Source organism: Meriones unguiculatus, chromosome 2, assembly GCF_030254825.1.
Source record: "Meriones unguiculatus strain TT.TT164.6M chromosome 2, Bangor_MerUng_6.1, whole genome shotgun sequence".
NCBI classification, from domain to species: domain Eukaryota; kingdom Metazoa; phylum Chordata; class Mammalia; order Rodentia; family Muridae; genus Meriones; species Meriones unguiculatus.
Genome location: NC_083350.1, coordinates 81,661,555 through 81,689,102, shown reverse-complemented (window position 1 = coordinate 81,689,102; position 27,548 = coordinate 81,661,555). Strand labels below are relative to the sequence as shown.

The 27,548-nt window shown below is 38.4% G+C and overlaps 1 protein-coding gene across 2 annotated transcripts in view; it reads right to left on the bottom strand.

The window, feature by feature from the left end:
* The window catches only part of Edil3 (EGF like repeats and discoidin domains 3), a 530,137-nt gene that overhangs the window by 276,206 nt on the left and 226,383 nt on the right, over positions 1-27,548 (bottom strand). For both annotated transcript variants that reach the window (XM_060377743.1, XM_060377742.1), the window contains one exon: positions 22,192-22,320. In XM_060377743.1, coding sequence (XP_060233726.1) covers positions 22,192-22,320 — 129 coding nt within the window. The remainder of the gene's footprint in view (positions 1-22,191; positions 22,321-27,548) is intronic.

Genomic DNA, 27,548 nt, shown 5'->3' with positions numbered 1-27,548 from the left:
ACCTAAAGAAGCTGAGCTAGAAGGAAGAGCCTGGGTAAGGTGATCAATACTCACTCAGAAAGGCAAGAGGGATGGACATTGGACATTGGAAGGAGAAAACAGGAAACAGATAGGAGCCTGCCGCAGAGGGCCTCTGAAAGACCCAGCAGTGTATCAAAACAGATACTGAGACTCATAACCAAAATTTAGGCATAGTGAAGGGAATCTTATTAAAGAAGGGAGAGATAGTAAGACATGGAAGGGACAGGAGCTCCACAAGGAGAGCAACAGAACCAAAAAATCTGGGCACAGGGGTCTTTTCTGAGACTGATATGCCAACCAAGGATCATTCATGAATATAACCTAGAACCCCTGCTCAGATATAGCTCATGGCAGCTCAGTATCCAATTGGGTACCCTAGTAAGGGGAACAGAGATTGTCTCTGACATCAACTCAGTGTCTATCTCTTTGACCACCTCCCCCTGATGGGGGAGTAGCCTTGCCAGGCCAACAGAGGAGGACAATGCAGCCAGTCCTGATAAGACCTGATAAGCTAGGGTCAGATGGAATGGAAGGAGGACCTCCTCTATCTGTGGACTTGGAAAGGGGCAGGGAGGAGATTAGGGAGGGAGGGTGGAAATGGGAAGGAATGAGGGAGGGGACTACAGCTCGGATAAAAAGTGAATAAACTGTAATTATATATAAAAAATAAAAATTTAATTGAATATTATAACTATCACCATACATATTTAAGCCACTGTTTTAATATTTATATAGAAATGGCTACCTAAATGTATATTTTATATGCTATATATCCCTTTAAAATTTCTAGACTATCTGTCATAATGTAGTGAGAGAAATAAAGACCATAATAATGCACATTGGAAATAATAAGAATATCTTATATTGTCCAACATATACTAAGATGTAATTAAGAGTAATGTATGTGCTGCTGAAGTTCATTATCAAAATGCAAGTCTTTATTATATCAGAATAATCCATGTTGTACTATTTTCAAAATATGAATATTGTAGACTTCTTTTTACGTCTTCATTGACCTTCTGTTCAAGCTGTGGCATCTTGAAGGTGTCTGAGAGGTTCTATTCTTGCGTCATCAGTAAGTTTTTATTTTTAATTTTTCCCCCGACAGGGTCATTCCCCAAGCAGTGACTAGAAGAAATAATGTCTTACACACTGCTCCCCCAATGTGGAGGTTAACAGTGACATTGAAAATAGCAAAGTCGTGCTCCATGCCAATTGACTAACTCCATGTTTTCCTCCAATTTTGAGAGTCATTTAAGGTTCTTAAATTATTTTTTTCCCTTTTTTCTTAAATTTTTCATCAATTACACTTTATTCATTCTGCATCCCCCCATAAGCCCCTCCCTCCTCTCCTCCCAATCCCACCCTCCCTCCTCCCTCTGCTTGCATGCCACTCCCCAAGTCCACTAATAGGGGAGGTTCTCCTCTCCTTTCTGATCTTAGTCTGTCAGTTCACTTCAAAAGTGGCTGTATTGTCCTCTACTGTGGCCTGGTAAGGCTGCTCTTCCCCCCCCCCCCCAGAGGGAGGTGATCAAAGAGCAGGCCAATCAGATTATGTCAGAGGCAGTCCCTCTTCACATTACTATGTAACCCAATTGGACTCTGAACTGCCCTGGGCTACATCTGTGCAGGGGTTCTAGGTTATCTCCATGAATAGTCCTTGGTTGGAGTATGAGTCTCTGGGAAGTTCCCTATGTTCAAATTTTCTTGTTCTGTTGCTCTCCTTGTGGAGACCCTGATGCAGCCATGATCATTCAGGCCTTTACAGCCATTGAAGCAGGACATTCTCCCCAAGCATGGTTGGATACCATAAAAAGCTAAAATGTTACGCTCAGGATGCGAGGCTAAGCACTGCACTCAGCGTCAGCCGCTTTGGACCCAGAGAAGAGCATGTCTGATTGCATGCGGGTTGATGCCCCAGGTCCCGCCTCTGAGAAAAAGGTATCAGACGGGTCTGATGCTCTTTGGGTGGATGACACCTAAATGAACATCTGTACAAAGTCCCAATTTATTTCTAATATCAGAGATCAGACCTCTACTCTTGCCTGATGCGTCTAAAACAAAAAGAGGGAACTGTAGAGAGCTGCGGAATGCTATGCCTTAAAAATGGAGCTGGTTTCCGCCTTCCACCTTCCCGATGGTGAGTGCTCTCTGTCACGAACAACTCCACATTTGACTAAGGCTGAGGATCTGGCTTGCTTCCATGTATGTGGACCTATCTGCATTGCCCCCGTGGCACGCCTGGGTTGGCTACCCAGAGGCTATTTAAGCTGTGGGCTGGCTTTCCCCGCGGTCCGAGGATTGTTCAATGTTCCTGAATAAACTGCATTGAGAAAAAAAAAAAATAGCAAAGTCTACATAGAAATTTGAAGACCTGCTGGACACAGTTTTGCATGCTTTTAATCAGAGCATTCCACAAGACAGAGACAAGAGGACAGGAGGATCTTTGAGTTTGAGGCCAGCTTGAGGTCCACAAAGTGATTCCAGGACAGCCAGGCTACACATTGAAACCTGGTCTCCAAAAAAAAAAAAAAAAAAAAAAAAAAAGACCTTTCATTATCTGGCCTTTTATTTTCTCTGGTTTGTTTTCTGAACTTTCTGTTAACCATAACCCAGTAGCATTCCATTCAGAATCTCTACATTTTCTACTCTTTAATCCATATAGTTAGAAATCTGGCTTCATTCACATCTGTATACACATGTCAATAGATATATTAATGTCAACAGGGACAGAAAATTTGTTTGTCAGGATGTAAATAAAATTCATTCCTCCACCTCTTGGTACCGTTCCTTGTTAATGTATGTCAGTACTTGATATTATATACTATCACATAATCTTTTAAAGTTGGAATGTTTATTATTATTATTATTATGTCATACACATTTCAGGCAATAATGTGAGGTAGCCCTAGCACACTTCATCAGTTTGCATGAGTCAATAACATTTTCAAAATAACCTTGTGACAGTAGAACAAAAATATTAACATTACTGTAATATCCCAGTATCACTCAAATGTCACCGGCTTTGTGTGAATGATTTTGCTATACAATTTTATCACTACATAGAATTGCCCACTTATCACCATAGTCTGTATGGTGAATACTTTATGTCACTGTCTATAATTATGTTTCTCTCTGCCAACATCTGGAGATTATTCATCTCTATTTCCAGAAAATTATCATTTCAAAAATATAATGTATATGTGCATTCCATGGTCTGCCTAACCATTAATTTGCTGAAGGGCATCTTCACAGATTCTATCATGGGGCTTTTGCAAATTAATCTTGTAAAATCACACAGATCTTTGTCTAGATTTACTTTATTTCACTGATATAAATGCAAGAGTACAAGCACTTAGCTCTATGGTAATGCATGTGCTATAAATTTTAGGATCATAATCCCCACTAGATGTCCTGTAACTACAGTCTCAGTGACTTTGACTTGTATTTCAGTGTTCAAAAAAGTGCTTGGCACAGTGTAAGGAGTATGAACAAGTATGCTGTGGATCCTCGTGGAGGCTGATTTCATGTGCACAGATTATTTTGTATAAAATATTTTGTATTTGGTATAAAATATTTTGTATAAAAGTAAGGATTAAATTGTGACTCTTCAAAATTTGATTTCCATGAAAGCTAGTTTAGGCATTAGTAAGAAGTATAGTCATAGTATCTGACCATCAAGCATCCGGAGATTGTTGCTTGAAACTTACATTGGAGAACAGGTCAGGCAGAAAATCTGAAAAGCTGGTTTCTTAAAGGTATTTGCATGGTCTCAACACAGCCACATTAATTTCTATTCTAACAATGCAATGGGATCCAGTGAGGACTAGAATTGCTGGGTTATTTCTCTGGCCATTTGATTATTCATTTAACCAGATGACCAACAACAGTGGGTAGAATAGCTCCTTAGTAGTAAGTCTAAGGTAGACTCCCTACGGAACTAGCAGATCATGTTTTTTTGCTAAACATGTATTGAATCCTGGGCAAGTAGCAACACTTTTCTTACCAAACAATGTCAAATGTGTAAATAAAGAACTTTCTGAAATGACTAGGGGAGACTTTGTAGAAAAATGAAATCATAAATTGGATCTCACAGGTTTTTGAAGCATCTCTATTCCAGAATAATCTCTATAGAATTGTTGGTGAGTTTGTTCGAGAAGCTCGGGCATATTAGTATGGGTGCAACACCCTCATGGATTCACCTTGGGGTAAAATTCAGACAATGTTTCTGTTCAGTTTATTATTTTTCGGACAGTCAAATGGTTTTTCAATAAGAAAAGGGATAAAAAGAACCATTCATAGTTGTCTGAAGTACAGTTTTGAAATCTCTTGAATTTTGTGTATATCAGATAATTTCACTTAGAACATCACAGACATCCTTCTGTGTATGGACAGAGTGTCTGTGACTATATATGTTGTCTGTATCTGTCAACCAAACATTTTTTTCAACCAAACTTTTTTTTTGCAACCAAACAATTTTTAGTCTCCAGCCAATGAAAACAAAACAAAAACAAAAACAAAAAAACAAAGAAACTAAAAAATTTTTGGAATGCTGGTTACTACGCATAGACCTTGAACTACGAACATTTAATGAGGGCAAGCCAATACGTTTTGCTTGATATTGCTTTACATAATGTCTGAGTTCCTCACATAATATGACTTGATTTATTTCAAACAAAAACAGAATCAAAAACAGCAAAATTTTGCACATTTATGACCTTGCACACCCAGAATATTGCTGGCTTATCTTTAGGGGCTTCTTTCTTTAGTTTCATTAAGCCACTAAAATTCTTTAGAGATTATTCTAGAACACTGTTTCCAATCATCTCTTTTTTTTTCCTTCAGCTTATAACCTTATGAGGAGATTTTATTTGTTTATTTGTTTTATTTATTTATTTATTTGAATTTATTCACTTTGTATCCCAGCTGTAGCTCCCTTCCTCAATCCCTCCCAATTCCACCCTCTCTCCCTCTTCTCCTCCCATACCCCTCTCTCAGTCCACTGGTAGGGGAGGTCCTCATCTATTGACCCTAGCCTATCTGGTCTCTTCTTTATGATTACATTAGACTATCTGGAGTGGGAACCAGACACCCATGTTTTTTAGAGGTCCTCAATTGATTTTAGTGTAAAAACATGGCAGAGAAACAAAGTTTTTGAACCTTTTGAGTTACTTTAACCATTGTACCTGTTAAATAAATTGGAATATGGTGTCAAATCCATTCACTAGAATCTCTATGTCAGGCAAAAGAATATGAGCCCAGACACATGTGTACAGATGTATGTGATTTCTCATAAAGAAGCCAGAAATATATAGTGGTTAAAAGATTATTTAAAAAACCCTGAATCTTTAAGAAATGGTGGTGGTCAAACTGGATGTTGGCATGTACAATAAGTCAAATATATCTATATTTATTATGCTCCACAAAACTCAAGTCCAAGTGGATGAAAGACTGCAACCTTAAACCCAACCAACTGAGCCTGATAGAAAATAAACTGGGAAACAGAATTAGTGCAGGAAGAGACTTTCTGAATAAAACACCCATAGAACAGACACTAAGAATAAATTACACCCCACAAAACCGAAAAGGTTCTATAGAGCACTATCAATTGGATCAACAGGCATCCTATGAAATGGGAAAATATTTTTTACTGCTTCATATCCAATAGAGGTTAATATCCAAAATATTTAAACACTCAAGAAACTAGATAATAAAAAACCAAATGTTCCAATTAAAAATGAGATAGATCCAAACAGAGATTTCTCATTAGAGTAATCCTTAATAGTCGAGAAACACTTAAGTCATCAGGGAAATGCAAATCAAAACCACTTTGAGATTCCATCTTACATCTGTCATAATTCTAAGATCAATAATAGAAGTAACCGCTCATGCTGGTGAGGATGTGGAGCAAGGGGGACATTTCATTGCTGATGGGAAGACAAACTTGTACCGATACTTTGGAAATAAATATGGCAGTTTCTCACAAAAATGGGAATAGATACACCTGAAGACCCAGCAATACTACTCTTGGATGTACACCCAGAGGACTCTTCATACTACTACAAGCACATGCTCAGTATGTTCACTGACTCTTTACTCATAATGCTGGAAACAATCTAGATGTTCCTTTACTGAAGAATGGATAAAGAAAATGTGGCCTATTTATACAATGGAGTACCACTCAGCTGTTAAAAAATGACATCATGAAATTTGCAGACAAATGAATGTAACTAAAAAAAAAAATCATCCTGAGTGAGATAACTCAGATCCAGAAAGACAAATATGGTATGTATTCAGTTATAAGTGAATTAGATGTTAAGTGAATGAAAATAAACCTACAATCCACAGATGCAGGGAGGTTAGGAAAAGAGGAGGGCTATAGATAGGATGCATGGATCTCCCTGGGAAGAGCAAATATAAGAAGTTCTGTAGGTGAATTGGCAGCAGGTGGGATGAGAGAGGGAGGGAGCAGGTTGTGGGTAGGGATGGAGAGAGAGGTTATATGGAGAGATAGCTGAAGTGGGGGGAACTATGTGGAAACTTAGTGCAGTGGAACCTTCTTGGAATCTATGCAGGTGACCCTCATACTGACTCCTGGAAATTGAGGATACAGTGTCTGAACTGGCCAAAAATTTTTTTTTTATCAGTTACATTTTATTAACTCTGTATCCCAGCCATGTCCCGATCCCTCATTCCCTCCCAGTCCCTCCCTCCCTCCCTCCCTCATCTCCACCGTGCCCCTTTCCAAGTCCACTGATAGGGGGGACCTCCTCCCCATTCATCTGATCCTGTTTTATCAGGTATCTTCAGGACTGGCTGCAAAGCCCTCCTCTGTGGCCTAACAGGACTGCTCCTCCCTTCGGGGGTGGGGAGACCAAAGAGCCAGTCATTGAGTTCCTGTTAGAAATAGTCCTTGTTCCCCTCACTTTAAGCCTTCCAGTGGCAGGTGGCATTCTACTGAGTTATTGGCCAAATTGGTCCTCTGGAATTTCAAAAGCAAACAAACAAAAAAACAAAACCCAGGGTGCTAGTGCTAGGATGGAAGGTTGCTTCCTGAAAACCGATAGTGGGGACCCATTGCTGAAGACAACTTCCGCAAAGCTCACTGAACATAGAGAGGTCGAGCTGCTGAGAATTCAGAGGCCTCATCCCTATGCTCTAGTGTCTTTGGCCTGAGAATGTATTCTGCAGGCTGTGGAAAGAGAAGCCAGAATGACAACCAAGCCACAAATCCTAAAACCTGTCCTGCCTGGGAATGTGCTGGAGCAATGCCAGTGTAGAACTTGTGGAAGTGGCCAACCAATTTTGGTTCAACTTGAAGCCTAAACGACAAGAGATAGCCTGTGTTCCATACTGCCTGGAAGGTCACGAACCAGAGACTGGACAGCCCAGAGACCTAAAGCATAGCTAGGCATGACTGGAAAGCAAACAAACAAACACACAAACAAACAAAAACCAAAACGAAAAAACAATGAGATGATTTCTAATGGTATTCTGCAATACTCATAGATCAGAGCCGGGTCCATTTGTCATCAGATAAGCTTTCTTAGGCAGCAGATAGAAAAGGATGCAGAGACCTAAAGAGAGACACTATACAGAGAGAGAGAGGTTAAATTACTACTCTCCATTGAGTCCCTCCCCTTGGAGATGCTGAAACTCCATGGAAGAGGGAGAGCAAAGACCAGGAATAAGAGGAGGTAGAAGAAACTAGGAAAAAGACGCACTGAATAAGCAGGGCTCCCACGATCTCCCAGAGACTGAAACGGCAAGCAAAGGCCCTGCTTGGACCTGCACCACCTTCTGCGTGTGCCTGTTACGGCTGTTGTTTGGTTTGTTTGGGGACTTTTTAACAGTGGGAGCATGTGTATATCTGACCCTTTTATCTGCTCTTGAGACTCTTTTCTCCTACTGTGTTGTCTTGCCCAGCCTCAATGTAAGGGCTTTCTCCTTGTGATAATGTGTTTAGTTTTGACGTGCTTCATGGTAGCCTGTTTTTCTTCGCTTTTCTAAAGCGAAGACAGATGGAGAGTAGACCTGGGGAGTAGCTGGAAGAAGTGAAGGGGCAGAAAACTGTGGTTAGAATGTATTGTATGAGAAAGGAATCTTTTTTTTTTTAATTCAAAAAATGAAACAAAAAAAAAGTTTTCTAAAACTTTGAAGTTTTCATTAGGGCACCCTGGTTCCAGGATAATAGTGGAAATGAAAAAGAAATCAAGTGTGCTAAAATTAGGAGTCAACAAACACAAAGAGAGAAATTCTTGCAGAAAAACATAAAGCTTCATTTGAAGTCGCTCCTTGCTATGCACCAATTGTTCTTAAATAATAAAATTAAAATATTTAGAAAAATGTATGACTATCAATACACATTTCCATCATATTTTAAAACATTACAGCATTTTAGTTGTAAAAATTTCTGAGTGCAGAGACAGCTTATCTGAGCCCAACAAAGAATATTTTGTCAGAAGATAAGACAAAGGTTATTTATTCCAGTCTTTGCAGACATCTTATTTCTGGTACACAGCACAGTGAAGTCTCAGCAAGCATCTGTTGAGTTGAGATATCCGAAGAGAAACACAAAGTGCAGAACAATTAAGGTGTCAACTGGCCAACCTTCTGTTGATTGAGAGCTATTCCTAAAGCCAGGTGTATTTCACAATCTTCCCTATGAAGCACTGTTTCCTCTAGGTATAGATGGATAGTCTGTAAGTAAATGATCCTTAATTTTAATGAAGCTAAAGATCACATTAGTACCTAAGAGTAGCATTACACAGGTTATAACATCTTTTTAGGACTATGCATTCCTACCTGTATATGTAACAGGAAGTAATGAAAATAGAGGCTATAAATTTGAATGAGAGCAAGGATTATATGGGAGGGGTAAGAAGAAATGATCTGATTATGCTACAATCTGTAACAAGAAAAAGAAATAATAAAAAAATTATCTAAGACATTAAATCTAAGATACTGGCCAAATATTCTACCTGTAGGGTAGAAATAGGACAATAATTCATATATTTAATATTTTGAAACTATCAGAAAAGCATACAACTTTCAAATATATTATTATTTCAATTACAAATAATTATTGAAATGGCAAATAAAATTGGCTAAATTTAATAAAAATGATGTTTTATTTTTTTTTATTTTATCTTTCTTATTAGTTACATTTTGTTAACTCTGTGTCCCAGCTGTATCCTGCTCCCTCATTCCCTCCCCAACCCCACACTCCCTGCCTGGTCTCCTACCTGCCCCTTTCCAAGTCCACTGATAGGGGAGGACCTCCTCCCCTTTCATTTGACCCTGTTTTATCAGGTATCTTCAGGGCTGGGTGCAAAGTCCTCCTCTGTGGCCTAACAGGACTGCTCCTCCCCTGGGGGTATGGGGAGGTCAAAGTGCCTACCCTTAAGATCCTGTTAGAAATAGATCTTGTTCCCCTTACTTTGGAAAACTACTTGGTTACTGAGCTACCACGGGCCACATCCGAGAAGAAGTTCTAGGTTATATCCATAGATGGTCCTTAGTTGAGTGTCAGTCTCAGAAAAGACCCTGTGCCTGGATATATTTAGTCCTTGTAGAGCTCCTATCTTTTCCATATCATACTAACTCCCCTTCTTTCATATGATTCCCTGCACTCTGCCAAGGGTTTGCTTATTAGTCTTAGTGTCTGCTTTGAAATACTGCTAGGTAGAGTCTTTCAAATGCCTTCTGCTGTAGACTCCTGTCATATGTTCAATGCACATCCCATTTGTCTTTCTAAATGAGGATTGATCATCTTTGCTCCTGTCTGCTTTCTTGATTATCTTCTTTAGGTGTGTAGATTTCATTATGTTTATCATATCTTGTAGGTCTATATAAGCCAGTGTATACCATGTTTATCTTTCTCCTTCTGGGATACTTCACTCAGAATGATCTTTTCTAGACCCCACCATTTGCCTGCAAATTTCATGATTTCCTTGTTTTTGATTGGTGAGTAGTATTCCATTGTGTAAAAATACCAAAATTTCTGTATCCATTCCTCCATTGATGGACATCTGGGTTGTTTCTAGGTTCTGGCTATTACGAATAAAGCTGCTACAAACATGGTTGAACACATGTCTTGTTGTATACTTGAGCAAATTTTGGGTATATACCTAGGAGTGGTATAGCTGGGTCTTGAGGTAACACTACTCAATTGTCTGAGAAAGCGCCAGATTGACTTCCAAAGTGGTTGTACCAGTTTATATTCCCACCAGCACTGGAGGAGGGTTCCCCTTTCTCCACGACCTCTCCAGCATGTGTTGTCACTTGAGTTTTTCATCTTGGCCATTCTGATAGGTGTAAGGTGAAATCTCAGGGTTGTTTTGATTTGCATTTCCCTAATGGCTAATGAGGTTGAGCATTTCTTTAAGTGTTTCTCTGCCATTTGATGTTCCTCTTTCGAGAATTCTCTGTTTAGCTCCGTTCCCCATTTTTTAATTGGATTACTTGGTTTGTTGCTTTTCTGCTTCTTTAGTTCTTTATATATACTGGATATTAGCCCTCTGTCAGATAAAGGGTTGGTGAAGATTCTTTCCCAATCTGTAGGCAGTCGTTTTGTTTTGATGACGGTATCTTTTGCTGTACAGAAGCTTTTCAGTTTTATGAGGTCCCATTTATTGATTGTTGCTCTTAGAGCCTCTGCTGTGGGGTTCTGTTCAGGAAGTTGTCTCCTGTGCCAATGAGTTCTACGCTGTTTCCCACTTTTTTTTCCAACTGATTTAGGGTATCTGGTTTTATGTTGATGTCCTAGATTCACTTCGACTTTAGTTTTGTGCAGGGTGATAAGTATGGATCTATTTTCATTTTTCTACATGTAGACATCCAGTTGGTCCAGCACCATTTGTTGAAGATGCTGTCTTTTTTTCATTGAATGGATTTGGCTTCTTTGTCAACTATCAAGTATTCATAGGTGTGTGGGTTTATTTCTGGATCTTCTATTCGGTTGCATTGATCCTCCTTTCTGTTTCTATGCCAATACCATGCAGTTTTTATTACTGTTGCCCTGTAGTACAGCTTGAGATTGGGAATGGAGATACATCCAAATGATCTGTTGTTGTACAGGATCGTTTTGGAGATTCTGGGTTTTTTGTTTCTCCATATGAAGCTGAGAATCTTTTTTTTCAAGGTCTGTAAAGAATTGAGTTGGTATTTTGATGGGAATTGTATTTGAATCTGTAGATTGCTTTTGGTAGGATGGCCATTTTCACAATGTTAATCCTACCAATCCATGAGCACGGGACATCTTTCCATCTTCTGGTATCTTCTTCGATTTCTTTCCTCAGAGACTTGAAGTTTTTCTCAAACAGGTCTTTCACTTGCTTGGTTAGAGTCACACCAGGGTACTGTATGTTATTAGTGGCTATTGTGAAGGGTGTTGTTTCCCTAATTTCTTTCTCAGTCTTTTTGTCTTTGGTATACAGGAGGGCTTCTGATTTTTTTGAGTTGATTTTGTATCCTGCCACTTTGCTAAAGGTGTTTATCAGCTGAAGGAGTTCTCTGGTTGAATTTTTGGGGTAGCTCATGTATACTATCATATCATCTGCAAATAGTGACACTTTGATCTCTTCCTTTCTGATTTGTATCCCCTTGATTTCCTTTAGTTGTCTCATTGCTCTGGCTAGGACTTTAAGTACTATATTGAAGAGATATGGAGACAATGGGCAACCTTGTCTTGTCCCTGATTTCAGTGGGATTGGGTTAAGTTTCTCTCCATTGAGTTTGATGTTGGCTATAGGATTGCTGTATATTGCCTTTACTATCTTTAGGTATGTGCCTTGTATCCCTGATCTCTCCAATACTTTAAACATGAATGGGTGTTGGACTTTGTCAAATACTTTTTTGGCATCTAAGGAGATGATCATGTGGTTTTTCTCCTTCAGTTTGTTTATGTGGTAGATTACATTGATGGATTTCCATATACTGAACCACCCTTGCATGCCTGGGATGAAGCCTACTTGGTCATGGTGGATGATATCTTTGATGTGTTCTTGGATTTTGTTTGCAAGTATTTTATTGAGTATTTTTGCATCAATGTTCATAAGAGAGATAGGTCTGAAGTTCTCTTTTTTTGTTGGGCCTTTGTGTGGTTTAGGTGACTGTGGCTTCATAGAATGAGTTTGGTAGTGTTCCTTCTGTTTCTATTTTGTGGAATAATTTGAGGAGAATTGGTGTTAGCACTTCTTTGAAGGTCCTGTAGAATTCTGCACTGAAGCCATCTGGCCCAGGGCTTTTTTTGGAGGGGAGACTGTTAATGATTGCTTCAATTTTCTTGGGCGACATAGAGCTATTCAGTCTTTCTACCGTATCTTGACTTAATTTTGGTAGATGGAATCTGTCAAGAATTATCCATTTCATTTAGATTTTCAAATTTTGTGGCATATAGGCTTTTGTAGTATGACCTAATAATTGTTTGGATTTCCTCAGTGTCTGTAGTTATGTCTCCATTTTCATTTCTGATTTTGCTGATTTCGATAGATTCTCTCTGCTTTTTAGTTAGTTTGGCTAAGGGTTTGTCTATCCTGTTGATTTTCTCAAAGAACCTGCTTTTTGTTTCATTGATTCTTTGAATAGTTTTATTTGTTTCTAACTGATTGATTTCAGCCCTGAGTTTGATTATTTCCAGCCGTCTGCTCATCTTGGGTGTATCTGCTTCCTTTTCTTCTAGGATTTTCAGTTGGGCCATTAAGTTGTTTGTATGTGATGTTACGAATTTCTTCTTGCAGGCACTTAGTGCTATAAATTTTCCCCTGAGCACTGCTTTCAATGTGTCCCATAAATTTGGGTATGTTGTGCCTTCATTTTCATTGAATTCTAGGAAGTCTTTAATTCTTTCTTTATTTCTTCCTTAACCCAGCTGTCACTGAGTAGTAAGTTGTTCAGTTTCCATGTGCATGTAGGCTTTTTGTTGTTTCTGTTGTTGTTGATGTCCAGCTTTAGTTCATGGTGGTCAGATAGTATACAAGGGATTATTTCAATCCTTTTGTATCTGTTGAGGCTTGCTTTGTGACCCACTATGTGGTCTATTTTGGAGAAGGTTCAATGCAGTACTGAAAAGAAGGTATACTCTTTTGGGTTTGGGTGAAAAGATCTGTAGACATCTATTAGGTCCATTTGATTTAGGGATTCTGTGAGTGCTTTTATTTCCCTATTTGGTGTCTGTCTAGTTGATCTGTCCCTTGATGAGAGTGGGTTGTTGAAGTCTCCCACTATTAAGGTATTAGGATCAATGTACGATCTAAGCTTTAATAATGTTTCATTTACAAATGTAGGTGCTCTTGTATTTGGGGCATAGATATTCAGGATTGTGATGTCCTCTTGGTGGATTTTTCCTTTGATGAGAATATAGTGGCCCTCCTTATCTTTTTTGATTAACTTGGGTTGAAAGTCTATTTTATTAGATATTAGGATGGCTACTCCAGCTTGTTTTCTGGAACCATTTGCTTGAAAAACAGTTTTCCAGCCCTTTACTCTGAGGTAGTGTTTATCTTCGTTGCATATGTGTGTTTCTTGGATGCAACAGAATGTTGGATCCTGTTTCTGCAACCATTCTCTTAGCCTGTGTCTTTTTATTGGCAAGTTGAGTCCATTGATATTGATAGATAATAGTGACCAATGCATGTTAGTTCCTTTTGTAATGGAGTCCGTGATCTTACCCTGTTTCATTGCTTGTTTTCTTTTCATTTTTGTTGGGATATTATCTGTATGCCGTGTTTTCTTGGGTGAAGTTTTCATTGGATTGGAGTTTTCCTTCTAGTATCTTCTGTAGGATTGGTTTGCTGTGTAGATATTGCATAAATTTAGTTTTGTCATGGAATATTTTGTTTTCTCCATCTATGTTGATTGAAAGCTTTGCAGGGTATAGTAGTCTGGGTTGACATTTGTGCTCTCTTAGAGTCTCCATGATACTTGCCCAGGCCCTTCTGGCTTTCATAGTTTCTGATGAGAAGTCCGGTGTGATTCTTATAGGTCTACCTTCATATGTTACTTGGCCTTTTCCCCTTGCTGCTTTTAATATCTTTTCTTTGTTCTGTAGATTTAGTGTTTTGACTATGATGTGACGTGATGTGTTTCTTTTCTGGTCTAGTCTATTTGGTGTTATGTAGGCCTCTTGTATATTTATGGACATCTCTTTCTTTAAGTTGAGAAAATTTTCTTCTATGATTTTCTTGAAAATATTTTCTGGACCTTGGAGCCTGGAGTCTTCTTTTTCATCAATTCCTATTATTCTTAGATTTTGTCTTTTCATAGCGTCCTTGATTTCTTGGATATTTTGTGATTGGAACTTTTCTGATTTAACTTTTTCTTTGAGAGAAATATCAATTTCTGCAAGTGTGTCTTCAGCTCCAGAGATTCTCTCTTCCACCTTTGTATTTTGTTGGTGATGCTTACTTTTGTGGTTCCTGATAATTTCTCCAAGTTCTCCAGCTCAAGGGTTTTCTCATTTTGTCTATTCTTTATTGATTCTCATTCTGTTTTCATGCCTTGCACCATTTCTTTCATCTGTTTGAATTTGGATTTCTGTCTCTCTAAGATGGCCTCTATTTCTTTTTTCATTTCCTTTTTATATGCCACTAATTTTATCTCTAATTGTGCCTCTATTTGTTTGGCTATGTTTGCCTGTGTTTCTTTAAGGATTTTGTCTATTTCTTTTTTCTTTACCTCCAATTGACTGGTCAACTGTTTGAAAGATTTGTTCATTTCCTCCTTATGAGCCTCAAATAATTGGGTAAACATGGCTTTAAAATCATTTTCCTGTGCTTCTGATGAATTGGAGTACCCATCAATTTTGGGGTTTGCTGATGAAGTCATGATGTCCTGATTTATGTTGGAAGTGTTCTTTTGCCTACCCCTGGCCATTGGCTTATCTGAAACCTTCCCTGTTTGTTTTTGGATTCTGCAGATCAGACTGGTGCTGTCTCTCTCTGGTGTCTGGAGAGTTCTTCAGGAAGCTGAGAGATGTCCTGTGTCCTCAGAGTGTACTGATGACTAGCTGTACCTGTGGGAGAAAAGTATGCAGGCGCAAAGGAGGCAAATGCAGGCTTGCGCGCACGTGCGCCTGTGTGTGTGTGTGTGTGTGTGTGTAAGTGTATGTGGACATGTGTCTCGAGGGACAGAGTGATGGATAATGTTGAACCCTTGAGTGTGTGGGAGGGGCTCTGCACTGTATATGTCGCAGGCACTAGTGATGATTGTAGTACAATTTCTGGCATTAACTGCCTTAACTCCTCAGAGCAAGAACTTCAATGTCCCAAGTGCCCCTCTGTTTCCCAAAGTGGGTATATGGGTAGGAGGGGGTTCGATGCCTGGCTTCTGTTTTAGAAGGACCCAGGATCTGGGGATCTGCAGATTCTCAAGGTTGCACTCACAAGTAGGTGACTTTGTAGAGATCGGGGTATCTGGGGCTCTCTGCTCTCTGGTTTGGCCCTGCTTCTTTGACGTGCTCCGCCAGCTCCTTGTTGCTGTCACTGCCAGGTTATGAGGACTTGCTGCAGCATCAGTGATTGCGATCCTGCATAGCTAGTATGACGTCTAGCAGACTAGGGCCCTGGGATGATGGTATAGCCGCTGTGCGAATCTGGGACTCCAAGAGGGGTACTGCTGGCATTTGCAGCTAAAAGGTCTTGGAGCTCCGCCTCAGCGGCTGCAGACCCCAGGCAGTTAGGTCTGCACTGAGAAAGATGAGTTCACTGTTCCGAGGAGGAGGGAGGTTTGGGGGAGGGGAGTGCCAAGAAGATTAAAGGATCATTTCTCACCTTCCCCAAACAAGCCCTGGGTGACCCCGGACCAAAGTTTTCACCTCCTGCGATGTTCCCTGTTGTTTAGAAAGACTCACTGTTGTTTTTCTGGGTTAGAGGTCCTTCCCCTCACCAATTCAGATGGTTAGCTCTTCCACAGCTCAGAAACTGTGTGTGCTAGTCGCCATCTTAGCTCCGCCCCCCCATGTTTTCTTTTTATAGAAATGAAATTCACAAGTCCAGTTATCAAAAGCTTAATATGTTAATCCATATTTTGATAACACAAAATTGTGATCAACCTATTTTACAGTAGGTAGCAAAATATATAAAGAAGAAATATTACAGTCTACATTTTTTTTTTCTGAGTAGCTTTCTCGGTGGGATAAAGGTTTACTAAGCTTTATATCTTGAGTTAACCTAATAACATGGACCACATCCTTAATAAGCCAGGCACCATTCTACTTCTTGAGTTTGGGGTGCTCCAAGGTCAAACTCTTTTTTGAAGGGAAAGAAACCGAAAGCTGTGTAACTTGTGTTGTGGTCGGGAGAATGCACAGGATGACTCATTGGGAAGATGGGCAGAGTTCTGGTCATGAGGAAATCGTCCTTCTCGAAGGCATTAGATTTGTTACTAGGCAACGAACAAAATATGGGTACTTCTAGCACACTCTGAATGCAGCCTCTTGTAGAAAAATCCTTACTTACAAATGTTTTTTTCAGAAGCCTCCTCTCTTGACAACTAAATTAGGCATGCAGTTTGTCTTGCTATTTGTATGCTTTAATTTACACATATATCTGAACGTTAGTGTGTCAATATCACATAATTGTCATTTTAGAAGCAAATATAATTTGGCAATTCTACACCAAATCTATTACTTAATGTTAAAATATTCTTACATGATTATATTACCATCACATTTTTAATATAATTAAAACCATATAATGGCTATACTACAGAAACAAGAACAGCAATACCAATTAGAGGGTAGAACATAGTCTCTGACTCATTGCTAGTTTGAATATTTTTTTTTACCCAAATTAAGTGCACTTTTGCCCTCAAATCCAGCAACTCCATTCCCAGGTTTACTTAAATGAGCTGAAAATGGATGCCCACAAAAAGCCCTGTACATGAACTTGCATAGCAGTTTCATTTATTTTTTTCCCCAAACTAAAAACAGCCAAGAAAGCAAAATATTTTTCAGTAGACAAATATGCAAACAAAACTGGTAAACTAAAAAATGAACATTTTTAGTGTTAAAAAAATAAAGAACTACAAAGATACAGACACTTTATTATAGAGAAGCCCTAAATGCATATTTTAAGCGATAATTTTCCACTTGAAAGTTAACACAGTCTAAGATTCTAACAATTTCACACACTGGAAAAGATACAACCATGGAGGCAAAAACAATATCAGCAACTGTTGAAAGTAAAGAAATGAACATGAAAGGATCTATGGCTACAAGACAGGGGTGTTTAGCTAAGTTAAACTGTATTATATGACTGTAATGGGGAACATATAATTTAATGCTTTTCAAATCCTATGTAACTGTATGATAGAATGTGTGGATCCTAGCATAAAATAAGTGCTCTAGTTAGTAGCACTGTAGAAAAATTGGAAATGGTGGGGCATTTAACTGTAGCTCTCAGGAGGAGGCAGGGGGATCCCTGTCAGTTTGAGGCCAGTCTGATCTACATAATGAAGTCCAGGCCAACAAACAACTATATAGTAAGACCCTGTCTCAAGACAAAACAAACCAAATATTATAACAAAAGTCATTACTAATGTACGTTTTATGCAAGCAAAAATGCTAAAATTAAGGCCCATTTATCTAGAAGAGATAAAAAATCTTATAATATTTCCTATTCATTTTTTTTTCTGTAAACTAAAGCAACACTAAGAATAAAGTTTATACAGTTTTCAAAATCTAAAACTTTCATTAGTAATATTGGTGCTGGCACTGGAAAAGATTTTTGGAGTTTATATCATTGATAAATTTCCTCCTAAATTAAATTAGTTAAATTATACATTTGTCAATCATGTATCATGAAAATTAAAGTTTTTGATTCTCTATAATTATATATTCACAAACATATTTAGTTTATATTCTCTTTTTAAAGTATTTTTATTTTTATTAATTACAGATTATTCATATAGAACTTAGTAATTTTTTTCTAATAGAATATTGTTAATGCTTGCTTGTATTTTGGGAGGGAAAGAAAAGTGTGGACTTGGAGGGGTAGGTAAGTTGGGGGAAGCAGGGAGGACCTGGAGGAAGCTGGAGAAGGAACAACTAAGAAAATTTTATGAAAAACTCTTCAATAAGAAAGAAAAATAGCTTATTTTAATTGTATCAATAAAAATAAATGTTACCTATGAATTAAAAATGTCACTGTGATATTAGTACACTTCTCAATTTTTTACTTTCAACGTAGTTTGGCTTTCAAAAACCTCAATGATCGCTTTGCCTAACATCTATTGCTATATAAAGAAAAGGTAGAATTCACTTATTTTTTTAAATTGTCATTTTTAGATTTTTCAAGTCTCATGAAAGATTTTTCTAATATTTATGTGGATGTGTTGTTGATTTTTGATTAATCTACCTTGTTAAAATATTTCTGTGTGGTACTGACATCTTTCCACACCTTGGGTAGCAATGCTCTAGAAAATATCTGGGCCATAAACCTGTTATGAGAATAGAAAACCAACTCAAATTTCTGTCTGTTCTAGCTAGAGATTAACCAGCTTTTTCCTACTTCTCCTACCTGAAGAATCTCTCAGGCTCTATTGCTTCTAAATCTGCTTTTTCAACATATAATCCTTTTCAATTCCACCTGAAAGAGGAAGGTTTGATAACCTTTGTGCTGTGAGCACGCTTCCATTTAGTCATAATACTTTCCTGGCTTATGTGAACCCAAGGTCATCTATTTCTAGTTCAATACCTTAATTTATATGTTTTCAATTGGGAAAAGGTCAAATGATGGACTCAAGGTCACTTATCCAATAACTGTAAAGGTCATATCTCAAATCCCAATTTCTGAGTCCAAATTCAATCCTCTTTCACCCATTTTTGTCTTTCTTCTAATAATGGTGCATACCGTAGGAGATGGACTGGGTAATTTAGATATAAAAATACCAGATCTGAATTGAATTTAATAGCTGTGGGCTTTCCATTGCAATTCTTGAGAGACATTTAAAGTTTGGAGGAAGTAAGTTACAGGAAAGAGGAGAGGTTTTATGCTTTAAAGTAAGCCTTGAAATTCAGCAATAAATTGAGAATGTCCAGCTTGCTATGAGATAAGAGCCTGAACACGTGCATGTTCCACTGTGGGGAAGTAGGAGCAAGAACAATCTTATGCTTCGTCATATCTAATGTTCTACTTGAAAGTGCTCCGCCAACTATTTATGGCTGCCAGATGCAGATGGAAATGTCCCAAAAACAACTTTCAAGAATAATCCACTTTGGGAAAAACAAATAATGATTTAATGCCAACTGTGTGCCTTATAGATCTCGAATCATGATGGAAAGAAATTAAGCTAACTCATATATAATAGGAAAATAAATGTAGGAGATGCTTTTTATATCAAGAATTATTTCACACAATATTTTCTGATCATTGTTTCCCCTCAACCTACTCCTCATAAATTCTTCATAACTTCCCAATGGCTTAACTCCATGTTATCTCTCTCTCTAGCAAACAAAGACAAACAAAAATAGAATAAAAAGAAACAAAGAAAAGATAAAGGAAACACAATAAACTCATACATACACACATAAACAAATCTCACATAAATATAAGATATAACACCATAATATATAGGCAAATATATAAAACAAACAAACAAATATATATAAACAAACAAACAAAATATATTTAAACAAACAAACAAATCCAAAAGAATAAGACAAAATAATGCCAAAACAAAGAAATATGAGAAAAACAACCTACAAAAAGGCCACTGAGTTTGTTTCGTATTTGGCCACCTATTTAGGACACAGGCCCTACGTTTTAGAGTAATTAATATATGCAATGAGATTCCATTACTGAAAACATTTTTTCTTCTTGGCAAGCAGGTATAATTTACGGATAGATTATTGGTTAGAGTGTTTGCCTATTCTCAGTACTATGATCCCTCACTGGCTAGTTTTATATCAAGTCAAATTGACAGAAGCTAGAATCATCTAGCTTCTGAATCATCTGAAAGGTGGGGACCTTAACTGAGAAAATATCTACATAAGATCTGGCTATAAGATATTTTCTTAATTAGTGATTCACTGCAGTGGACCTAGTCTAATGAGGGTGAAGCCACCCTTCTGCTTATGGACCTAGGTTCAATAAGAACACAGGTCGTTTAAGCTATTAATCAAGACCCAGCTATACCTCTCCTAGGCATATAACCAAAATATGCTCATGTATGCAACAAGGATATTTGCTCTACCATGTTTGTAGGAGCTCTAATTGTAATAGCCAGAATATGGAAACGACCCAGATGTCTCTCAGTGGAGGAATGGATACAGAAATTTTGCTAAATTTACAGTACGGAACACCACTCAATAATTAAAAACAAGGAAACTATGAAATTTACAAGCAAATGGTGGGGACTAGAAAAGATCATCCTGAATGAGTTATCCCAAAAGCAGAAACACATGGTATATACTCACATGTGGCTATTAGACATATAATATAGGATAAACATACTAAAATCTGTATACCTAAAGAAGCTAAGCAAGGAGGACCCTGGATAAAATGATCAATCCTCACTCAGAAAGGCAAATGGGAAGGTCATCAGAAGAGGGAGAAAACAGGCAACAGGACAGGAGCCTAACACAGAGGGCATTTGAAATACTCTACCCAGCAAAGTTTCAAAACAGATACTGAGACTCATAGCCAAACTTTGGGCAGAGTGCAGGGAATCTTATGAAAGAAGGGGGAGACAAGAAAGACCTGGAGGAGCTCCACAGGAGAGCAACATAATAAAAAAATCTGGGCCCAGGGGTCTTTTCTGAGACTGATACTCTAACCAAGGACCATGATGAAAATTACCTAGAACCCCTGCACATATGTAGCCCATGGCAGTTCAGTCTCTAAGCTATTAATCAAGATCCAGCTATACCTCTCCTATATATATACCATATATATACCATACCCTTGTAATGGGAACAGGGACTGTCTCTGACATAACTCAGTGGCTGTCTCTTTGATCACCTTCCCCTGAAGGGGGAGCAACCTTGCCAGGCCACAAAGGAAGACAATGCAGTCAGTCCTGATGAGACCTGAGTGGCTAGGCTAGGGTCAGATGGAAGGCGAGGAGGGCTTCCACTATCAGTGGATTTGGGGAGAGTTGTGGGAGGAATGAGGGAGGAAGAGTGGGATTGGGAATGGTTGAGGGAGGAGACTACAGCTGGAATACATAGTGAATTTAACTGTAATTTATAAAAAAATAAATAAAATTTAAAAATTAAAAAATAGTTTCTAATTTTCTTGTTGGTGATCTGAGAATTGGAGGTAATTTAAGAAAGGTTATGTCCCAGTTGTAAGCATTAAATGGCAAATGTGTAGCAAATTTCTCCAGAAGTTTAACATTTTACAAACTAAATTCCCTGGAAAGACTCTAGACAATCACAAGATGTTTTCCATGTCTAAGGGCTAAGACATGGAATGTCTGCTCTAGGACTCTGGAAATATGACTCAAGCTCATGTTTCAAGATGGGGTTTCTGATTTTCAAACCATTGTCCTAAGTGCCTCTTTGGTATTCATCAGAAATATTCTCTCCTCACTCTTTCTAACCAAGCTCTCTCCCATCCCTTGTTGCTCTGATCAGTATCCCTACAACATCCAGTCTGCATGTGGCTACCTCTGCAGGGCCATCCTGCCTCAGCTCAGAGTATACTGTGGGCTCCCTGTGTGCAAGGATGCATGCCACTCATCAGTGTTTCCATGTTTATTGAATTTTTCAAAGATTTTCACATAGAAACATCAATATGTAGGAAGGAGAAAACTAGGTTATATATTGGTTAGAGTCTAAAGCATATTTTCTTTTCTTTTCCTTCCCCCCCCCTCCTTGCACTGCTTGTGTACCTGATCATCAGAATAACTGCTGTAATATTTGGAAGATGTAACTTGTAGCTTTTTGGACACAAATGAAAGATAGAGACAAATATTATAACAAGAAAGATGACTCACTGTAAATTGAGCTGGATAATAATGAAAAAACTAGCAAGCATATTACTATTCATATTCAGCATGGGGACTAAAACAGCCCTCATCCTGGGAGGTGGAGAGAGACAACATGAGCCAAAATGCCCAGACTCTGAGCTGCTTGACAATTCTATGACTAGACCACAAACAATAAGGTAATTACATATACACAATAGATCAATATCAGTAAGAGCACAGTGAATATAAATAACTTACTGTGCTGACAGTGAATTCCATTAAATCCCTGGGGACATTTACAAACATAGCCTATGAATGTGTCTCCTCGATAGGCTTCACTTATCTCACAGGTTCCTCCATTGTGGCAGGGGTTGGGAATACAGGGACCTGAAAGACAGAAACAATAAGCTTCATAATGCATGTGCTTAACAAAAAGTATTACACCAACCTTTTCTTTTTTTTACCACTTAAATATTTTTTATTAATAAAAAAATAAATAAAAATAGCTAGTGATACATGCCTGCAATTACAACATTCAAGAGGACGAGGCAGGAGAATTACAAGTTTGAGGGTAATTCACTTGGCCAGCGCGGCGGCTCGGTAGGTAAAAGCTCTTGCACAAAAGCTTCATGGTCTGAGATGGCTCCCCAGAACCTATGTAAGAGGCAGGTGCGATAGCATGTGTCTGTAATCCCAGCAATCCTATTTTGATGTCAGCATTGTGACAGGAGAACAAACATCTCCACCCCTATCCCCAGAACCTCAGCACAGCGACAAACAGCCAGAGAGCTGCCTCAAAAGAGGTGATGACTGACCTCTGATCAGGTCATCCAAGAGCCCTCACATATAAAAATGTCCACACAAATCGCATTTTTTTTAATCAAAAGTCTAAACCATTGCTCTAGGAAAGATGTCCAAGTTTCACTAACATAAAGGTGAATGCTAAAGATTCTTCTTTGAGGAATATCTTTTTAAAAATATTTGTTTATTGATTTTGTGCATGTATGTGTACAATTTGTGTGGACATTTTTATACACCAACCTTTTCAGTTGACAATTTTGTTCTTGATATTCTATAGGAAAAGCACCACTCTTTGAACTCTGAAGAATGGCCTGCGTTTTAATATAGGTGCCATTACTTTTTAGGTGTGAGATATTGGGAAATAATTAAATTTTTCTATTGCTTTGGTTTGGATTTGTGACAATTGTTAATTCAGTAAAATAAACTTTAGTGGTTACACTACAGTTGAAAAGAAGTCATATACTAAAATATGCAAAACAGTACCAGCCACATATTATATGTTAAAACTAACCGTAATTCAATAATCAGAACTTCAATAATCAGAACTTCTTCTCCTTCTTGAACAGTTACTCCTGAATCACAGTTTCTAAAATGCTTTTGACCTTACTGATGAAAAAGGAAATCTGACTCCCCAAATATAGAGAAAGTCAAGTGGACAAATATTTGTAGTAATTTTTGGAATCTTTATAAGTTTGAGAAGAATAGCCTTAGATAAACTTTTGTTTTCTACCCTAAACAGAATAGGTCATAAAGAACTGCATGTTTGAATAAAAAGGTCATGAAACCATTTTGCAGTGTTTGAGAATGTAAGTTCAACAAAGATTGAGAACTGCTGCAAAAAATAGAGTCATTCTGAGATTTCTCTGGACTAAACCAGCTGTTACCAGTGTGATTGGCTGGCAGCATTCAGCTACTGCTTTGTAGGATCTACAATAACCACATTCACTCCAGGTCACACTCCTGAGGCAATGACAGAGCACAGTGGGGTCTCAAACTGGGCCATGCCCACCTGGTATGGAACTCCTCAAGTGCATATATATTCTGTACTCAGGGATGCTCTTCTGGTACAGCTGAGGTTTTCTGGAAAATCCTATCAGTCTGAAGCTTTTTGTAGGTAATGCTTTCTTTTCTTTGTTGTCAAAATTCAGAAGTGACAGGCTGTGTCACAATATGAGGACTTCTACTAGGCTCTCATGTTTTCCCGTTCTGTTTTGTCCCACATAAGCATTCATTACAATACTTTATATGACATTCACTTTTCTGGAGTAATGCTAACTCAATGAAGACAAGATCCAGAGTAAAGATTCTGGGTGGAGTCTAGGAAATCAAGGAAAGGTTTTCCTTGAAAAATGAAAAAAGACCAAACAAAAATAATTTGAAAATATTCGAATATAAGACATTTGCCTTGTCCTAGTAGGAGACAAAACCAAAGACAGGTCATTAAAAATCTCTATGACTAACAATGGGTCCATGGTAGCCAAGATGAGACAGATCATTAACTCACACTTATCTCTGGAAAAGTAGACTAGAGAAGAAGATGAAACTGGGAAAGTCAAATCTACTGTTACTTTCTGGAAAAAATGAGGGGTAACGTGAGAGACCAGTCAGGAAGAACTCATTTTTGAAAGTGTAGATCATAGAACACATTGTGAGGAAACTCAATGAAAAGAAAGCTATATATAGGTGTTAGAAAATGAATGTTGGGTTATGAGTCTAAATGTTTGACGATTCATGAGGACTGAATCCAAAGTCCTGAAGGAATATCAAGAGAAAAGCAAGCACTTTCAGCTGAGACAAGAAGGAAGGCAGAACACTGGATACAACAGTACTGAAGATATGGGACAGCTATTAGAAGTTGGACCAAACAGGGTTGGTGACAGAGTACAATGGGAAAAGTAGACGTGAAGGAAGAAGGAAGTTCACTGTCTTCACACAGAGGAGCACATGCACAAGTAATTCAACACATGCTGGAGAGGCTGTAGAGAAAGGGGAACCCTCCTCCACTGCTGGTGGGAATGTAAACTGGTACAACCACTCTGGAAATCAATCTGGCACTTTCTCAGACAACTAGGAATAGCACTTCTTCAAGATCCAGCCATACCACTCCTAGGCATGTATCCAAAAGAGGCTCAAGTACACAATAAGGACATTTGCTCAGCCATGTTTGTAGCATCTTTATTTGTAATAGCAAGAAGCTGGAAACACCCCAGATGCCCCTCAACTGAAGAATGGATACAGAAATTGTGGTACATCTACACAATGGAGTATTACTCTACAATGAAAAATAAGGAAATCATGAAATTTGCAGGTAAATTGTGGGACCTGGAAAGGATCATCCTGAGTGAGCTGTCCCAGAAACAGAAAGACACACATGGTATATACTCACTCATATAGACATATAACATAGGATAAACCTACTAAAATCTGTACATCTAAAGAAATTAATCAAGAGAGAGGACCCTGACTAAAATGCTCAATCCCCATCCTGAAAGGCAAAGAAGATGGACATCAAAAGAAGAAGAAAACAGGAAACAACCTAAGAACCTGCCACAGAAGTCCTGTCTGCCCTGCAGACTATCAAAGCAGATGCTGAGACTTATGGCCAACTGTTGGGAAATGTGCATGGAATCATATGTAAGAAGGGAGAAATAGTAAGATCTGGAGTGGACAGGAACTCCACAAGAAGAGCATCAGAACCAGAAAATTTGAACATGGGGGTCTTCCCAGAGACTCATACTCCAACCAAGTACCAGGCATGGAGATAACCTAGAACCCCTGCAACAGGTGTAGCCAATGGCAGTTTAATGTCCAAGTGGGTTACATAGTAATGGGAAGAGGGACTGCCTCTGACATAATCTGATTGGCCTGCTCTTTGATCACCTTCCCCTGAGGGGGAAGCAGCCTTACCAGGCCACAGAAGATGACAATGCAGCCACTCCTGATGAGATCTGATAGACTAAGATCAGAAGGAAGGAGAGGAGGACCTCCCCTATTAAGTGGACTTTGGGGAGGGGCATGCGTGAAGAAGGGTGAAGAAGGGGGAGGGAAGGTGGGACCGGGAGGGGGAGGAGAGAGGGGCTTATGAGGGGATATAAAGTGAATAAAGTGTAATTAATAAAATAAATAAAATAAAATAAAAGAAGGCATGTAGGTTACAAAACAAAAATAAAGTTGAAGGTTAGAGGAATTTGATATTAAATAACAGATCAATATCTCTGAGTGTTGCATTTAGGCCTCAAATTCAGAATCTGTGATCCCAGGAGGGGAGAATCAAGCAAAAGTAACACTACAAATTTTGATGCATCAATTCTCTTCCAAATAAGAAAAAAAAAAAAGAAACAAAACACTTTTTAAGTAAATGGCAACCGATACTCATATTTATTATATAAAAATACACAAAATGTATCCAGAGAATTATGAAAATCACCTAGTGGATTCTCACAATTTAACAGATAAGAAAACATAACATAAAAAGAATTCAGTAAACCTGAAAAATTACCATATATGAAGAAAATTGGATTTAAGGAATTGTACCTGGAAGAAAAAATAGTTATTAAAACTAAAACTAATTAACTTATTCTTGTTTCCTCAAGAGAATGGAGTAATTATAGCAGAGAGAATAGAAACTTCTCCCTCATTCACTTCATGAGGGATTAACAAAATATTTGTATTTAAGACCTTTGCTTGGTCTTGCTAAGAGATAAAACTGATGCTCAGCAGTGGGCCTTTGAAAGTCCCTGTTAGGAACAAAGGCTGCATAGGAGCATGGCTAAGATGACACATTTACATACAATTATCTTTACAGAATTCGGCTCGGCAAGAAGGTGAGATTACACAGTGTAGTACAGGGAAGAACTGAGGAAAGATGGGGAGAAAACTGGGGAGGAATCCCAAACAAAGCTGAAAAGAAAATCTCCATGGAGAGAGGAATTAACAGTCCTTGGTGGTTTAATCCATAAAGAAATGTGTGTGATAAGAAATAGTGGCTGGGACACAGACAGTGATCAGGGGGAGGTGTGCTGGCTGAAGGGCCCAAACCCCATTTTCCTCCACCCTGAGGAGGCCTGTGGGGCACAGGAGCAGTGTTTGGCTTGGAGATCTCTCTGTCTGCTCTCCATCTGCCTGGCCCACCTGGGACACAGACTACAAATCCAGCAGAGGGACCACAAGGGCTGCTAACTCCAGAAACAAATAGATAGATGGCTAGAGGCCAGCACAAGAAGACAAGGGTTTTAGGAAAGGATCACCATTACTGTAGCTATTTTTCTCACTCCATGAAATCCAATGTGTTTTGTTCAAAGGACAGGGTGAAGTAAATCGCAAAGGACAAATTTTCTTTCTAGAGTCTTTTAAGTTCATATATATCCGTGTGTGTGTGTGTGTGTGTGTGTGTGTGTGTGTGTGTGTGTGTGTGTATCCTGAATTTAGGGGAAAACAGGCACAAAGAGGTTAAGTAACATAAGTAATGAGAAAGCAGAGCTTGTCATCATCCTCTGCCTGACCACAAAGTCTATGCTCCTCCAAGCAAGCCATGCTTGCTCCCAAGTTGCCAGTCTGTGCAGTAATGTTAGTTATAACAGATGTAAACAGTCAGCATGAGTTCACTGAGCATATTTCTATAAATAATGCAGTACTCCGGAGCCCCACCTAAAGTAAGCATCGCAAAGTATTTTGAGCAACTGGTTCAGAATGTATTAGATATTACAGGTATAGACAGAAAGGCTCTCTAATATAATGATGTTTTACTGATAATTTCAAACTTTGAATTCAATTTCACAAATATAATTTATCATAATTATGTGTAAGCCTGATTC